The 16,427-nt window shown below is 51.0% G+C and overlaps 1 protein-coding gene across 2 annotated transcripts; it reads left to right on the top strand.

Annotated features, from left to right (window-relative positions):
• Positions 1–1,986: 1,986 nt before the first annotated feature.
• On the top strand, positions 1,987–16,174 carry SNX20 (sorting nexin 20). Of its 2 annotated transcripts, XM_032255692.1 has the most exons (5): positions 1,987–2,808; positions 6,988–7,126; positions 8,585–8,736; positions 10,396–11,305; positions 11,391–12,775. In XM_032255692.1, the coding sequence occupies exons 2-4, from the start codon at positions 6,997–6,999 to the stop codon at positions 11,062–11,064; spliced, it is 951 nt and encodes a 316-aa protein (XP_032111583.1). In that variant the 5' UTR covers positions 1,987–2,808; positions 6,988–6,996; the 3' UTR covers positions 11,065–11,305; positions 11,391–12,775. The 2 variants fall into 2 exon arrangements, with proteins under 2 accessions (XP_032111583.1, XP_032111584.1); XM_032255693.1 differs by lacking the exons at positions 10,396–11,305; positions 11,391–12,775 and adding an exon at positions 15,472–16,174 and having other exon boundaries at positions 2,641–2,808.
• Positions 16,175–16,427: the final 253 nt, after the last annotated feature.

Below are 16,427 nucleotides of genomic sequence, written 5' to 3'. Positions count from 1 at the left end.
GAATAGGCGAGAAAACTGAAATGTTACGGGACACAACCCAGGGAGGAGAGGGCACAGGGCATTCCAGCCTCACTCTATGCAGGGAGTCACACCACCAGGTCCTCTGCTGGACAGGAGGAGATGGAGATGACTGAGCTACGGCCCCTGCTCTCACGGAGCACGCCAGCTAGCAGGCCAGAGGCACACCATTCATGGCGCTCCTCATGAGCTCTGCTCAGAGACAGACCTTTGCAGATGTGGAGATCCTTAATGACAGTGACAGCACTGCAGAGAGGTGGGCTTGCAGGGCCATGTCAGTAAGCAAGGTCAATAGGTAAACAGGAACCTTATAGAGCTCCCAGTGAAAAAGACAAGCAATAAAGGTCTTAGAAAAATAACTGCCAGCACTTGCACAGCACAGCACAGCATTGTTCTAAGCGCTTGGCTCAACTGAACTCCTCTTAAGCCTCACAAGCCTATGAGGTTGCAGCAGTGAATACAGGAGAAACCTCCATGCCCGCCGAGGATGACACTGGCTCAGGGCAGAATGCTTTGGTACCAGGAGGACTTTATTAAATTTCATGTTGCAATTAGGAGAGTCGAAGTTCAACCGTATCAAAGGATTGATAGGGTTCTTTAAAGTTGGCGACTTTTATTCATCACAAAACTCCATTAAGAGAGTACAAAATCAAACTGTAGGGTGGAAAAGGACATTGAGAAGCAAAAAAACCCAAAGGAATATGTAAAGAACACCTACAAACCATTAAAATAATCCAATCCATAATGAGCAATGGCTTTGAAAGGACACTTCACTGGAGAAGGCATAAGGATGGCGAATAAGCCCCTGAAAAGATGCTAAACATCGTTAGTCCTTAGGGAAATGCAACTTAAAACCATGATGAGAGACCACTGCACATTAATGCAGTGATGCACTAAAAAACACTGACCAGGCCAGACATGGTGGCTCGCACTGGTAATCTCAGCACTTTGGGAGCCCAAGACAGGAGAATCGTTTGAGGCCAGGGGTTCAAGACCAGCCTGGGCAATATAGTGGCCATCATGGTCAATCTCTACAAAAAGAAAATTTTTATTAGCCAACCATGGCAACATACCTGTAGTCTTAGCTACTCAGGAGGCTGAGGTGGGAGGATCATTTGAGCCCAGGAGTTCCAGGTTGCAGTGAGCTACCATGGCACCACTGCACTCCAGCCTGGGTGACAGAGCAAGACCCCGTCTCTAAAATCATAATAATAATGACCATATCAAGTGCAGGTGAGAAGGTGGAGTACCTGGAACTCTCATATGCTGCCGGTAGGAATATGAAATGGCACAGCCACTCCGGAAAGCATTTGGCATAATCTGGCACAGCTGAAGCTAGCCGTACTCTAAGACCCAGCAATTTCACCTCAGATAAGTACATGGAATTGGACAAATCTGTAAGAATATCATCAGTGGCACTGATCATGATGGCCATCGTAGGAACAAGCCAAGTGTGCATCAAAAGACAAAAAAAAAAGATAAATAGTGATGTATTTAAATAATGCAGCAACAGAAAACCAAACACCGCATGTTCTCACTCATAAGTACAAGTTGAACAATGAGAACACATGGACACAGGGAAGGGAACATCATACACCAGGGCCTGTCAGGGGGCGGGGGGCAAGAGGAGGGTCAGCATTAGGACAAATACCTAATGCATGCAGGGCTTAAAACCTAGATGATGGGTTAACAGGTGCAGCAAACACTATGGCACATATATACCTATATAACAAGCCTGCACATGTGTCCCAGAATTTAAGGAAAATAAATAGTAATAATAATAATGTAGCAACACAACAATGGAAATGAGAAAACTAGCTACACAGAAATGCATCAGTGAATCTTACACACGTAAATGTTGCATGAAAGAAGCAAGGCACTGGAGAATACACACAGTATACATGGCTCAATTTATATAAGATTCACAAACAAGGAAAATGAAACTCAATTGTTCAGGGATCTCATAGGTGGTAAATTTCTAAGGAAAAACAAAGAAGTAATCCCCATCTGAATCAGGACCCTGACTACCTCTAATAGGGAAGAAGGGAGTCATGGCTCTGAAGAAGCTCAGTAAACTTCTAGGCCAGCCAGTAAGGTTCTATTTTCTGTCTGATTTCAGTCTCTTGCCCTCAAAGCCACAAAGATGGGTGGCCGTGAATCACACCAGTGCTGAGGAGTTTCGCTTCCCTGGTACTTTCTGTTGGTGGTGATGGATACAGCTTTGCTCAGAGAAGAGGTACCAGATAGAACTGTAACTCCACCCCAGTGCTTTTCTATGTCCGTCACTGGCTCTGTGTCCCACCAGCTCTGTGACCCAAGCCTCGGTTTTCCCATCTGTTCATGGGGCATGCCGGCCCCCATCCTGCCTAGCTCATAGAGTGGAATAATGAATGTTAAAGGGTTCTGGGAGCTAATGCCTGAATGTCAGAGATCGACGGGGGCTCGAAGGACAGCCAGACTGCTGCAAGGCTGCAGGGAGAGTGAGGCTCACCTAGACCCCACAAGGCTGGCCCCGTAACACCTTGTCCTTCCCTGCGCTGCCCGGAAGGAGAAGTAGGTACAGCTGACAGGCTGCCAATTGAGTTCAATATACCATGTTTCACCAGCCAATGGGATGGGGCGATCAGGAGCACGTCACAGCCTGCTCACAGCCTGTTTCCTGTTTTCAAACGGGGAACTTAGCAAAGTGGCAGCCCTCGGCTGGTCACCGGAACTTGGAACCAAGAGCTTGAAGGAGCCATGTGACACTCCTCCTGGACCCCTGGACACACACAGCCCCAGAGGCTGGAGGTCAGTATTTGATCCCAAGCTCAGCTGTCCTCTGTCCACTGTGGGCTGAGTACTCCCTCCTGGGACCCTGTCTGGCACCTGTTGGGGGCAGGGTGGGACAGGGAAGGCTTGGTGACAGCCGCTGTGTCTGGAGCTCTCCTTAGCACACTGAGGCAGAGGACAGGGAAGCTCCTGGACCCTCCATCACCTCCATTCCTTTTGAAATGCAAGGCATTTATACAACCCATCTTGGGCCTGGAGAGTAAGTCACCGCACCTGTGTTTCTCAAAAAACAGTGTCAGGGAACCCCTGTGTCAGCATAGCCTTAGGGGACTCATGGAAAATACAGAATCCAGGTCTGCTCAAAGGCATTTTCCTATGTTAGGAGCCAGGAAACCTGCTTTTGAATAAGCCCCTGGTATCCCACCCCCACCTCCACCCCCACCCGCCAGGGGATTGTTACACACACTCTAGCTGGGAGCCCCTGGCTTTGGCAAGGCTTCTCAGCTGAGCATCTAGGTGTCAGAGGGTACCCATCCTTTCCCCAACAGAGGCAGCCACACATCCAGCGTCCCGGGACCTCGTCTCCTGGAGTGAGCCAGGTGCTTTATTTCACCCCTCTAGAGGCTCATTCCCTATGAAAAGTCCTCTGCAGGCCCTCAGAAAGATAGCATGACCTCTGTGTGCCCAGCAAAAGAAGGACTGGACTTGGCAGGCAGCTCTTGGAGAGCGGGTGGTCAGGGCACCTGGGGATAGGAGGAGGAGAATGACTGTCTATGTACACAGGGCGGGAGGGCAGTGGGGGCTGGGAAGCTGCTCTGTCCCCTGGGCCAACTACAGGCCTCCAGGCCAACAGCATGAGCACTTGCAGTATTTTGTTATAAAGTCGAGAAAGCTTTGTCACAGAGGGTGAGGAGAGGGGAGGAAAGGGTCCATGGAACCGTCTATGTAGCTGTCCCCAGGGAGCATTTAGAGCGACAGGATTGCTTTCCCATTTCACAGACGAGGAAACTGAGGCCAGGAGAGGGATGAGAAGCTACCCAAAACCCAATGGATACACCAATGCACAACTCTTTCCTTCTGCCTCCTCTTTAAATGGGTGACTCCCAATGAAACCCGTAAGAGGCAACATGACAACATAAGGGAGCTGAATGTGGCTGCTGAATTTGATTTTTATTCTCTTTTTTTTTTTCTTTTTGAGACAGAGTCTTGCTCTGTTGCCCAGGCTGGAGTACAGTGGCGCGATCTCAGCTCGCTGCAACCTCTGCTTCCCGGGTTCAAGCAATTTTTCCACCTCAGCTTCCCGAGTAGATGAGACTACAGGCGCATGCCGGCAGGCACTAAATTTGTAATTTTAGTAGAGAAGGGGTTTCACCATATTGGTCGGGCTGGTCTTGAACTCCTGACTTCAGGTGATCCACTCACCTCGGCCTCCCAAAGTGCTGGGATTACAGACGTGAGCCACTGTACCTGGCCTGATTTTTATTCTAAGGCCTGGTTTAATGATCAGCTTTCTCAGTCTTTACTGGAGCTGTTGTATTTATACTGATGTATTTAAATAATGCAGGAACAGAAAACCAAACACCGCATGTTCTCACTCATAAGTACAAGTTGAACAACGAGAACACAGGGAGGGGAACATCATACACCGGGGCCTGTCGGGGGGGGGAACAAGGGGAGGGAGAACATTAGGACAAATACCTAGTGCATGCCGAGGCATCGTTTCTGGGGTCTTACAGTGTGTCTGGTCCAACATTGCCCTGCTTCTGACCTGGAGCCAGCTGCCTGGTCGTGAAAGCAGATCTGCAAAGGCTGGGGCCCCTGTGAACAAGGCCACTCTCCATCACCCACTTTACAGCAGTGCTGAGCATAGGAGTGCCCAAGGAAAACCCTGGGCCCCCAAGAATCTCAGCTACCAAGAATCTCAGCTACCAAGAATCACGTAGACCACCGGCTAGCTCACTTAGGCATCTATCAGAATATAGGAAACCTCCCCTCCAGTCATCCATCATCTTATCAACAGGACGGGACTTGTAGCCACGCTTTTCAGGTGGGGAAACTGAGGCCTAGAGCTATTAAAGAACTTGCCTAAGGTCACGCGGTTGTTCAGGATGGAAGGCGATGTCTCCTGACTCCCTGACAGGGTGTCCGTGACAGGATGCTCAAGAATGTGCAGCCCTGGGCCAGCCAGGCCCCTGTGCCTGCCTCAGTTTGCCCACCTGTAAAAGGTGAGGTTGGATCAAGGGTCCCTGAGGGCCACCCACTGGACGGCTATGCAGAACCACAGGGTTCCTTTCACCTGATACAGCAAGCACTTCCCTGTGAAGTGCAGGCTCCAGGCCCCAGCTGACCTCCCCTTTCCCACGCCAGGGTCTCTCACCCATGGAGCAAGGGACAGGCGCTAGCTGTGCTCAGGGACATGCATGACCATCCCCCCACCCCTCTCTGTGCTCAGGGGGTGCCAGGGTGCCAAGGAGGCATTGACTGTACCTTTCTCTAGGCTGTACTCAGCCCAGGGGTCAGACCAAGGGCCCAGAATCCCACAGACCAGAGTTCAACCACTGGCAGCTTCCTCAGGTCCTGGTAAGAGAAAAGTGAGGTCGCTTGTACCTTTCTGGTCTTGGATTTCTGTGCCAAACTGGTATACCAGCTGCTCACTCCAGCTGAGCTAATGTTTAATCGTCCCTTTTTTGAAGTTGTCTCGAACATTGGTAATTCTATTCCAGTCCACCTTAACTTAGTCATTTATTGCACAAATATTTCTGGAAGCATCTAGCATTTGCTGGACACTAAGAGCATGGCTACTAGACAATGCCTGGGATGGACAGGGCCCTGAGCTGAGGCTTCAGAGTCTGCCTGTTGGAATCCTCTCCCCAGCCTTGTGAACGTGGGTTCTGTTATTATCCCCAATTTATAGGAAACGGAAACACAGAGAAGTTGAGTAACTTGTCAGCCACCAGGTCATCTCATCCACTTATCCGGGTCACAGACAGAGTTATTATGTAAACCAGTTGCCAGCTGCCTATTCTCCCTCCCTGAGGAAAGTGGAGAGAATTCTGAAGTCAACCCAGCCTGGGTCTGTATCCTGACCACCACTCACCAGCTATTCATTTTTGGCAACTCTGAGTCTCAGTTCCCTTATAAAAGGGAGAAGAAAACAGTCCTGACTGCAGCCAGCGGTCAGGCTGGCGCCAGCGTGTGTGCTGGGTGTCAGGCACACACCCGAATGTCACTGAGCACTGGGGACAAACTCACCTTTGCTTGTTGCCCACACTCACCAGCTGCGTGACTTTGGGCTAGACCTCAGTTTCCTCATCTGTTATTTGGTGGTAATGATAGATTTTTGTGAGCATTAAACTAGATTAGGGGCTGTGAAGAACCTAGGTTGAGTATGAAGTCATCGGTATAACAAGCTATCAGCTAATTTTGCCGATAGATGGATAATTGATTGATTGATCTATAGATGATTCATACCAGTATACCTACCTGCTCTGAGCTGAATACTGAGATTTCTTTTCTTTCTTTCTTTCTTTTTTTTTTTTTTTTTTTTTTTTTTGAGATGGTCTCGTTCTGTCACCCAGACTGGAGTGCAGTGGCGTCATCATAGCTCACTGCAGCCTCAGTCTCTTGGGCTTAAGGGATCCTCCTGCCTCAGTCTCCTAAGTAGTTGGGACCACAGGCGTGCACCACCACCCCTGGATAATTTTTTAAAATTTTTTCTAGAGACGGGGTCTCACTACATTGCACAGGTGGGTCCGAAATTCCCAGGCTCAAGTGATCCTCCTGACTCTGCCTCCCAAAGTTCTGGGATTATAGGCATGAGCCACCATGGCCAGCCTGAACACTGAGACATCATTCACATGTGTAACATAAAACTGAGTATCTGGACAAGCCAGCATCTTTCTCTCAAGTAATCGCTAAAGCCAATGCTTTTGCTTGAAATCATCTCATTTAAAACCACCTCAATAACACATGTATCATCACGGTAGGCGAAGGGTCTTCTCTGCCTTGCTGCCCAGCAAAGGGGCAGACCTAGGTTTGGGATCTGGCAGCTGGGAGAGCCAGGAAGGTTCAGCCGTGGGGCCATTGTCATTCCATCTGCCTGCCAGCAGGGGGCATGACACAGCTCCTAGGCACTCCAGGAGCCAATGGGAACCCCAGTTGGAGGGGGTACTCACTGTTCTCTTGTTTCTCTGGCAGACTTGGAGCATGGCAAGTCCAGAGCACCCTGGGAGCCCTGGCTGGAAGGGACCCATAACCCAGTGCACTGCAAGGACCAAGCAGGAAGCACCAGCCACTGGCCCTGACCTCCTGCACCCAGGACCTGATGGGCACTTAGGTGGGCTTGAGGCTTGAGACTCGGTCCGGGGGAGATGTCGGAAGACATTCAAAATACAAATGTGGGTCACTTTGGCGGATGCAGCAAGAGGCCTGGGCAGCTCTTATAACTTGGGTTATCCCAAAGCAGACACTGAGACACAGATCTGTGCAAGCTGTTTATCTGGGAGATGGTCCTAGGGGTCACAGCAGGAGAGTGGGCAATCAAGGAAGGGCAAGGTAGGAGGCCAGTGCAGGGCATCAGCAAACAGATGGGCACGGTAGGTGGCTGGGGCCCAACGCCAGCAGAGGTCTTCTGGGAGACCCTGGAATATATCTTTGGGTTGTCCTATCCCAAGGGTGAGGAAGCCAGGCTGTTATCTACCAGTCCTGCCCTGCATCAGAGAAGGGACGCTCCTGGGTCTGCTGCTATAGCCCTAGAGAGCCTTCAGGGAAGCCAGTAGCATGTTCCGGAAAAGTGAGTGCCAAGAGGGCATGGCCCAGCCATGGGCATGGACAGCATCTGCTGTAGCACCATCTCCTGGAACTTTTCTTACAATCCTTCAAGATTCCCCTGTTGAACACCTGCTCTGTTCCCAGCCCTATGCAGGGCACTGCGGAAGCAGGAACAGAATAAATCAAACACCGCACTGGCCCTGAGGTTTGGCAGAGAAACAGATCAGTGAGAAATAGTTAGACGTGCCACAAAAGAGGCTATAGGAGCAAGGTGGGAGGCCCTTACTCTAATGCCAAGGGGCATTTGCAGTGATGCAGGGGTTGGGTCTTGAAGGGTAGACTGGAAAAGAACTGGGACCCATGCCCTTTGCAATAAAATGTACAATTATTTGCACTTCTCAAGAAGCTCAGAGAGGCGCAGGGCTCGAGTGGAGTTTAAGAAACACTGTGTTCATTTTCCAGGCATGGAAATAGAGGGTTGGATGCAAAGCAGAGGAGTGCGTGTCTGAGAAGAGCCTGGCACGTGGGCAGTTAGATGGGAACGTTAGGAAGGGCCAGCCCGCTGAGGCTGAACATCCTCATCACTACCCACCACCCCTCCCCCCGCCCACCGATGTGTGCTCAAGAAGTCCTGGAGACAGTCATGAAGTCAGGGCTGCAGGGAGCTCAGAAACACACAAGCCACCGTCTCTGCTTGTCGGCAGCAGGGATTTCACCAAGGCCAATCCACAGACCAAAAGTGGACGATGCAAAGTGCCTGCACCGCATTTCACAGCTGAGAAACCACTTGGGGATGATGGGCTATTTGAGATTGTCAGTCGTAGGGTGGATTCAGCCAGGCTGGACACAGAGGTCTGCCTGATGCCCCGCTTGGGCCTATAAATGGTGGGGTGGGAGAGAAAGATATTCAGCACTCTTTAGGAGTTCTGATATCCCATCTCAGATCCACCCAGCCATCTCCCCAAGCCCTTGCCTCCAAAGTGCACTGACCGGGTGCAGATCCTTAAGGGTGCTGTCCTTCCAGACACGCACAGCGGCCTGAGCTCCAACTCCAGCATGACCACGAGGGAGCTTCAGCAGTACTGGCAGAAGGAGAAATGCCATTGGAAGCACGTCAAACTGCTCTTTGAGATCGCTTCAGCTCGCATCGAGGAGAGAAAAGTCTCTAAGTTTGTGGTAAGCAAAGATCGGGAAATGGCGGCACCTCTTTCACTCTGCTTCCTTCCTGTCCCTGAACAAATCTTTTGGGGCCTCAGCGTTCCCAACTATGAAATGGGTCGACACACTCTAACTCACAGTGTTCTTCCGGAGAAAATGGCCAAAGAGCAAGACTTCAGGCTCAGTACCTGCTAGCGTCTGTGAGGATTCCAACCATATGACTCATGCTTCTTGGTCCTAAGAAGGAAATAGTCCAGTTTAATCCCATATCAGGTGTGGGTCACCTGTATCCTTTCTTCACCAATTTTGCCATATCCCTGTATCCATTATAATTATTATTTTTTCTTTCAATTGGATCACTTTTTCAAAACACAAGATACATTTATTTTGAAGAGAAATACCTTAAATGGAAAACCAACATCACATGGCATAAAGAAAAGTAACTAGAAAAGTCATACTAGAAAGGTCAGTCAATACAAGGAAAGCTACCTGCTGTTATTAAACTGTAGCTGGGTACTGTGGCTTCCGGAAGGCCCTGAGCCTAGGGGCCGCTCTCCCTGTTAGGCTGGAATTTTAGCCTGTGTTAAGGAGATGTTCAAGACGTCCTTAGAGCCGCACTTCATCCTTCTCCTTCACTTACCTGGGTCCAGGATAATAACAAAGCTACCGCTGAATGCCAGTGGCATGCTGGGCACAACTCCATGTGATTTCAGTGCACTATCTCATTTAATCCTCACTGGGTGAGGTAGGCACTATGCCTGTCCTCATTTTATGAATGAGAAAACTGAGGCTCGGAGAGGTTAAATTACCAATCTAAAACCACACAGCTAGAACATGGTGGGGCTATAATTATATGCAATCTGGCTCTGGAGTCAGATGCATGGGTTATAATTGCCCTTAATGTATAATTGCCCTTAATCAGGATTCTCTTGAAAGAGAATTGAAAAGGAATGATTTTCTTACCATATAACGCCATCACTGGTGAACCTAAATGATGTTATATTGTACCTAAAACTAATTCCCAAGTGTGAAACATTTGGAAAACACAGCATCCTAGCTCAGAAAATGGAGGCCCAGTTTTAGCAAGTAAAGCCAAGAGGGACCCCAGCAGCCTGCAGGCCAGGTCCCTGTGCCCTTTCTCCTCCCGGATGTCCCCACCTTGCTGTGCTGTTGTTCCAGGATTGACTCAGCTGATGCCAATAGCAATTTAAACCAGAATTGGGCCAGGTGCAGTGACTCAGGCCTGTAATTCCAGCATTTTGGGAGGCCCAGGTAGGAGGATCGCTTGAGCCCAGGAGTTCAAGATCAGCCTAGGCAACACAGCCAGACCCCATATCTTTATAAAAATCAAAAAATCAGCCGGACAGTGGGTGTGCCTGTAGTCCCAGCTACTCGGGAGGCTGAAGTGGGCGGATCACTTGAACCCAGAAGTTCAAGGTTGCAGTGAGCTATGATCGCATTACTGTACTCCAGCCGGGGTGACAGTGCGAGCCCCTGTCTCTAAATATAAATACATACATACATACATACATACATACATACATAGAATTGCATATAAGGATCGCCCGTTTTTCGGGCATGCTTTACACCGGCCTGGTTAATTTTATTCTCGGGGCGCTCCGTCCACCGCAGCCCCCGCTGGGAGGTGTCCACAGCTGTCTCTGCGTTGCGCCCTAGGTGTACCAGATCATCGTCATCCAGACCGGGAGCTTTGACAACAACAAGGCAGTCCTGGAACGGCGCTATTCCGACTTCGCGAAGCTCCAGAAGGCGCTGCTGAAGACGTTCAGGGAGGAGATCGAGGACGTGGAGTTCCCCAGGAAGCACCTGACCGGGAACTTCGCGGAGGAGATCATCTGCGAGCGCCGGCGCGCGCTGCAGGACTACCTGGGCCTGCTCTACGCCATCCGCTGCGTGCGCCGCTCCCGGGAGTTCCTGGACTTCCTCACGCGGCCGGAGCTGCGCGAGGCCTTCGGCTGCCTGCGCGCCGGCCAGTACCCGCGCGCCCTGGAGCTGCTGCTGCGCGTGCTGCCGCTGCAGGAGAAGCTCACCGCCCACTGCCCCGCGGCCGCCGTCCCGGCCCTGTGCGCCGTGCTGCTGTGCCACCGCGACCTGGACCGCCCCGCCGAGGCCTTCGCGGCCGGAGAGAGGGCCCTGCAGCGCCTGCAGGCCCGGGAGGGCCATCGCTACTACGCGCCTCTGCTGGACGCCATGGTCCGCCTGGCCTACGCACTGGGCAAGGACTTTGTGTCTCTGCAGGAGAGGCTGGAGGAGAGCCAGCTCCGGAGGCCCATGCCCCGCGGCATCACCCTGAAGGAGCTCACTGTGCGGGAATACCTCCACTGAGCCGGCCTGGGACCCCGCAGGGACGCTGGAGATTTGGGGCCACCATGGCTCACGGTGGGCTGTTTGGGGTTCTTCTCCTTTTTTTTTTTTTCCTTTTTCCTATTCTTTTTTGGTATTTGAGATAGTCTTGTTCTGTCACCCAGTCTGGAGTGCAGTGGCTCAATTATGGCTCACTGCAGCCTCTAACTCCTGGGCACAAGCGATCCTCCCACCCCAGCCTCCCAAGTAGCTGAGATTACAGGTGCACACCACCACACCAGGCTAATGTTTTAATTTTTTTGAAGAGACAGGGTCTCTCTGTTGGCCAGGCTGGTCTCAAACTACAGGTGTGAGCCACCGCCCGTGGCCTGGGGTTCATTTTTAATGGGAAAAGCATTGAGCGCTCTAACTCACTAGGTGACTTTGGACAAGCCCCTCCTCTGGTCCTCAATTTCCCCATCTGTATGGAACAGAGGTGCTCCTGGGGTATCTTGGAAGCCTCTGCTTGTGTCCCATGTCCCCTTGATGCCAGGGTCACTTCATCTCCAAAACAGAAACCCAGCTGACAAAACCCTGCACAGCAGTGTCCACCTCACCAGTATCTTCATGGGAAGCTAGAGGAGAAGTTTACCTAGCACATTCTAGACAAAGCTTAGTCCATTTCCTTGAAGACAGTTTTCTCCAGCTGTTCCAAGGCTTTTCTCTCTGTTCCTTCCACCTCAGAATTGCTTTAAAATATTCCCATCCATTATCCTAATACTATCCTAATATTCTAGCCTTTCTCCTTTACCATGTAGACCTGACACAGCAAAACAAAAGCTCACCTATTGCCCTCAAGAACAGCCTCTACACACACACACACACACACACACACACACACACGGTGGGAGTTGTATGCCATCCTTTGAAGGGTGGTAGGATCCTGAGCCTTTCAGAAAGCAATAATGGCATAAGATTTTATGATACAAGGCACTTTTGGCAAGGGAAGTTGTCAACCATTTTTTCTGGCTGGGATGGCATAGCACATTGTCTAGGTGTAGATTTCCATTCATAAGGCAGCTGTTCCATAATGGCTTCCCTGGGTTATGTAGACACAGCCCTGGGAGGAGGTGATACAACATACTTGATGGGGCTTCTGGGTAGAAAACAGACTGAATCCTCAACACTGCCCCTTTTGAGGGTCTGTGATCCTGGAACCTCTCTGGTGGGTTGGGATGCCCTTGACTGAGGTCCGCTGTCTGGAAAGGACACCACAGGCCCAGAATGAAGGGGCCTCTGGATCAATGACCCAGATTCAACATGGGGCTTGGAGCTGGTGGTACAGGCAGGTATTGGCCCAATGTGTGTTTGAGGCTGGAATCTCCTAAAGACCTAAAGAGCCTGGATGCATTTATTAGCGTGAATTTAAAAGGCTGTAACTTGGGAACGTTAATGTGAGCCACCACTTAAGGGGAGGAACTTGGCCCAGCAAGTGATCACTCTAGAGGTGGACAAGCATGCACCAGACCGCACCAGAAGCTGTTCAACAGCGACGCCTTGTGGTAACAACTATAGGCACTCCAGCAGGCTAGATGGGAGGTTGGAAGCAGGTGTCTTGGAACAGATATCCCTCAAGTCTCCCAATCTACTCCAGGGAAAAGACACTTGAACTGGGAGATATTGGACTTCTTGAAAAGCTGGGCCTATGGAAAATTAAAGTATTAAATGGAAAAATTAAAGAACTGTTACTCTATTTGTGATGATGAAACAGATTTTATTGATTTTGCCGGTTATTTCTTCAAATCTAAAATGCTATCAACTCTAAGATGCACCAAATATTTACTAAATAGAAAAAGTGCCCAACACGGACAGTTTAATGGCATATTCCAGAGGAAACTGGAAACCAAAGAGTCAGAAACCGGTGTAAGGGCTAACACCGAATAAACCTGTTGTACAGGAGGGGACATTAAGGAAATTCGCATGAATCAAACTTGGCACTGGGCGGAGGACCGGGAACTTCTGAGAATTTGAACTGCAGGCTGGCGCTCACCCATGTTTTGGGGCTGAATACACACAGCCTGGTCCAAAATTCCTCAAGCAGAGGAATCATGTTAAAGTGGTCTCAGGCAGAGGTGTTCCAAGTGCCTCAAGACCTGGAGATCTTCAGGCATTTCCTGGGGCTGAAGGATGTCAGCATCAAGCCAGGCCAATAAGGAGTGCAGGATGCCATTGAGTTCAGAGATGCTGAAATGTGAAAAAAAAAAAAAAAAGTGCATCTCAAAATCAGATAGATAAGATGGGTGCAGGACATGTGTGTGTGCGCACGCCTGCGCGTGTGTGTGCAGAGAGAGAAAATACATATATGGGAGTAAAGGAGCCTACAGAATCACACGGAAGGCTCCCCATCAGTACCTCTGAAGAGGGGCTGGCTTCCCACACAGTGAACAGGAAATGGACTTATTCAGCTTTCCCAAAAGGGACTGGCCACACAGGGTGGCGTCAGGACCATCCCCTTGCCTCTTCCCGATGACTCTCAGTGCTGCCCTTCCTCATGCTTCCCGCAGCCTTGACCTGAGGGTCCATGGGAGTTTCTTCTGGCCATGCACATTGCGTCTTCACCCACTACAAGTTGTCTGATGGCCTGGGATGGCCCACCACAGCCAGCTCCTCCTGGCATCTCTCATATGCTGCAGCAGTTAGGGCCCACACATTCCTTGGGTTCCTGGAACAAGTTCTTGAATCCCTCCGGCCCCCTTCTCCAGCAAGCTTTCCTCAGGGCCCACTGCAGCCCCACCAGGGTTCTCCACCTCCCTGTTTGCCTGGGTCTTCTCCCATGCCATCTGTATTAGGACTTTGTTTCTAGGGGACTTTGGAGTGGTGGCAGCTGGGACTGAACTTTCTCCTGACTTCTCAAAAGCGGGGTCCACAGGAGAGGTGAGGTACCTGCCCTCCACATCCATGATGAGGCCTTGTTAGGAACACAGGATTTCAGGCCCCATCCTGGACCCGCTGAATCCAAGTCTGCACTTTAACAAGAGCATCCCCCACTGCCGCAGGTAACTCCTACCTGCACACCTGAAAGGCTGCAAAGCCATGTTGAACTGACTTAAAGGCACCTCGATGAAAATCATCCATTGAACTGGCCTGTCTGTGGTCCTGGATTCATCCCCATCATCATCGTCTCTCCAATATAGGTGCCCCATCCCAAGGGACTGCAGATGGGAGCGCCATGCCAGCCTCACAACCATACCTGCAAACCCACTCTGGGCGTTTGGCCTGGAGCTTGAAGGAGTTTATTCCAACGAAGCCCTGATCCAGCAGCCACTCCCCCCACTGGCAGTGATAGAATCCTGGGGTCTCCTCTCTGGGCTGGGATTAGGCATCCTCATGAGACCCTGTCCCCTGGGATGCCGGCAGGTCCCTGCCAAGCCCATGTTGAAAACAAGCTCTGAAAGCAGCTCCCTGCGCAGTAACAGTCAGGGCTCCCCAGGCCTACTGTGTGGCCAGGCACTGCCGGGCCATCAGTCCAGCTCTGCTCAGGACATGTTCCTATCCCATTGTACAGTTGAGGAAAATGGAATCATTTGTAACATTGTAACCTGCGGGGGTTAAGTGACTTGTCCAGGGTTGCAATGCCGCCCTTAAAAATATGCCCTAGGCCAGGCACGGGGCTCACACCTGTAATCCTAGCACTTTGGGAGGCCGAGGCAGATGGATCACGAGGTCAGGAGTTCAAGACCAGCCTGAGCAACATGGTGAAGCTCCGTCTCTACTAAAAATACAAAAATTAGCTGGGCATGGTGGCATGTGCCTGTAATCCCAGCTATTCAGAGGTCTGAAGCAGGAGAACTGCTTGAACCAGGACCTGGGAGGCTGACGTTGCAGTGAGCCAAGATGGCGCCACTGCACTCCAGCCTGGGCTACGTAACAGGAGCAGGAAATGAAGCCCAGGCTTTAATTTGACCCAAGCACTACCTTCCTTGCTGAGCCCCACGTTAAAGGATGTGGGGGAGAGGGGAAGGGATGGGTCCCTGGTGTCCTCACCAAAATGGGTCCTTGATATGGTTTGGACGTATGGTTGTCACCTCCAATGTCATGCTGAATGTGACCCCCGGTGTTGGAGGTGTGTGGGTCATGGGGGCAGATCCCTTGCAGATAGCTTGGTGCCTTCCCCCGAGAGCTGGTTGTTTAGAAGAGCCTGACGTTGCTGTTGCTCCCTTTTTTGCCATGTGAGGCACGAGCTCCCCCTCCCCTTCCACCGTGAGCGGAAGCTTCCTGAGGCTTTACCAGAAGCAGTGCCAGCGCCATGCTTCTTGTACAACCTGTACAATCGTGAGCCAAAGAACTCTTTTTCCTTTCTAAGTGAACTGGCCTCAGGTATTCCTTTAAAGCAATGCAGAATGGGCTGACACGGCCCTTAAAGGTCATTTCACTCATCTCTGTTTACAGGTGGGGAAATCAAGGCCTGGCGAGGTGACTCACCCGGGCCACAGGGTGAGACAGGGACAGCACCAGACCTGATATGTCCACGTCAAAGTGACATGCTCTCAGAGGCAGCACACACAGAACAACCCTGCATTCAAATTCCAGGAAGGCCTTGGGGGTCACCCAGCTGGGGCTGGGGGTGCAGGGTCAGTACTAAGGCCCGGACAGGGCCACTGGCCTCCCTGAGCTTCCTGGCTCCAGGCTGAGAGGCACAGTTCAGGGCGGACTATGGCCCCTCGGCCTAGCATGCCCTTAGCTCTGCTCTCTAGTGGCTGTCCCCATAGCTGGAACTCTCTTTTGGAGCAACCAAACCCGTTCCACCTGCCAGTAGGGGTAGGTTGGCTCCCAACACGTCCCCAGCGGGCCTCTCTTGGGCTCAAAATCCAAGCTGTGCCCAGTCACGCCTCCAGATGCTCCCTGGCCCGCAGGCAGCAGCTGCATTCAGCTGTTTTTCCAGACCTTCCTGTGTGGCCCACACCCCTTCCTTCTGCGGCCCAACAATGCTGCAGCCTGGTCTGTTAACCACGTGCCATTTTCCTTTCAGCAGTCTCCTTTGACTTATGCACATTTACTTGAAAAAGAAACTTCCTATTACTACCCTAAATGGAAACTCACAATCACTTGCTATCATTAGAAAGTAGCTATAAAAATAAACACAACCAAACCGCTCACTGTTATTACACCTAACAGGCTTTCACCTGAGGCGGGTCCTGGGCCTGAGGCTGCTGATAGACTTTTGTTAAAAGAGAGAGCGTGAGAGAGAAGTAGGCATAGAGACCTGCAATCACCAAGCTGAGACTGCTTTTTGATTTTCTCAGAAGGACTGGAAAACGTTGCTCTGAGAAAGATGTGTTTTTCACCACGCTGCGCTCATCACCCCGTGTTGCCTGCAGACCATCTAGGGTTTTGCTTGAGCGCCC

This window comes from Sapajus apella, unplaced genomic scaffold (genome assembly GCF_009761245.1).
Source record: "Sapajus apella isolate SASKATOON/1434 unplaced genomic scaffold, GSC_monkey_1.0 scaffold90, whole genome shotgun sequence".
Lineage (NCBI taxonomy): Eukaryota > Metazoa > Chordata > Mammalia > Primates > Cebidae > Sapajus > Sapajus apella.
This window is presented reverse-complemented; position numbering and strand designations above follow the sequence as displayed.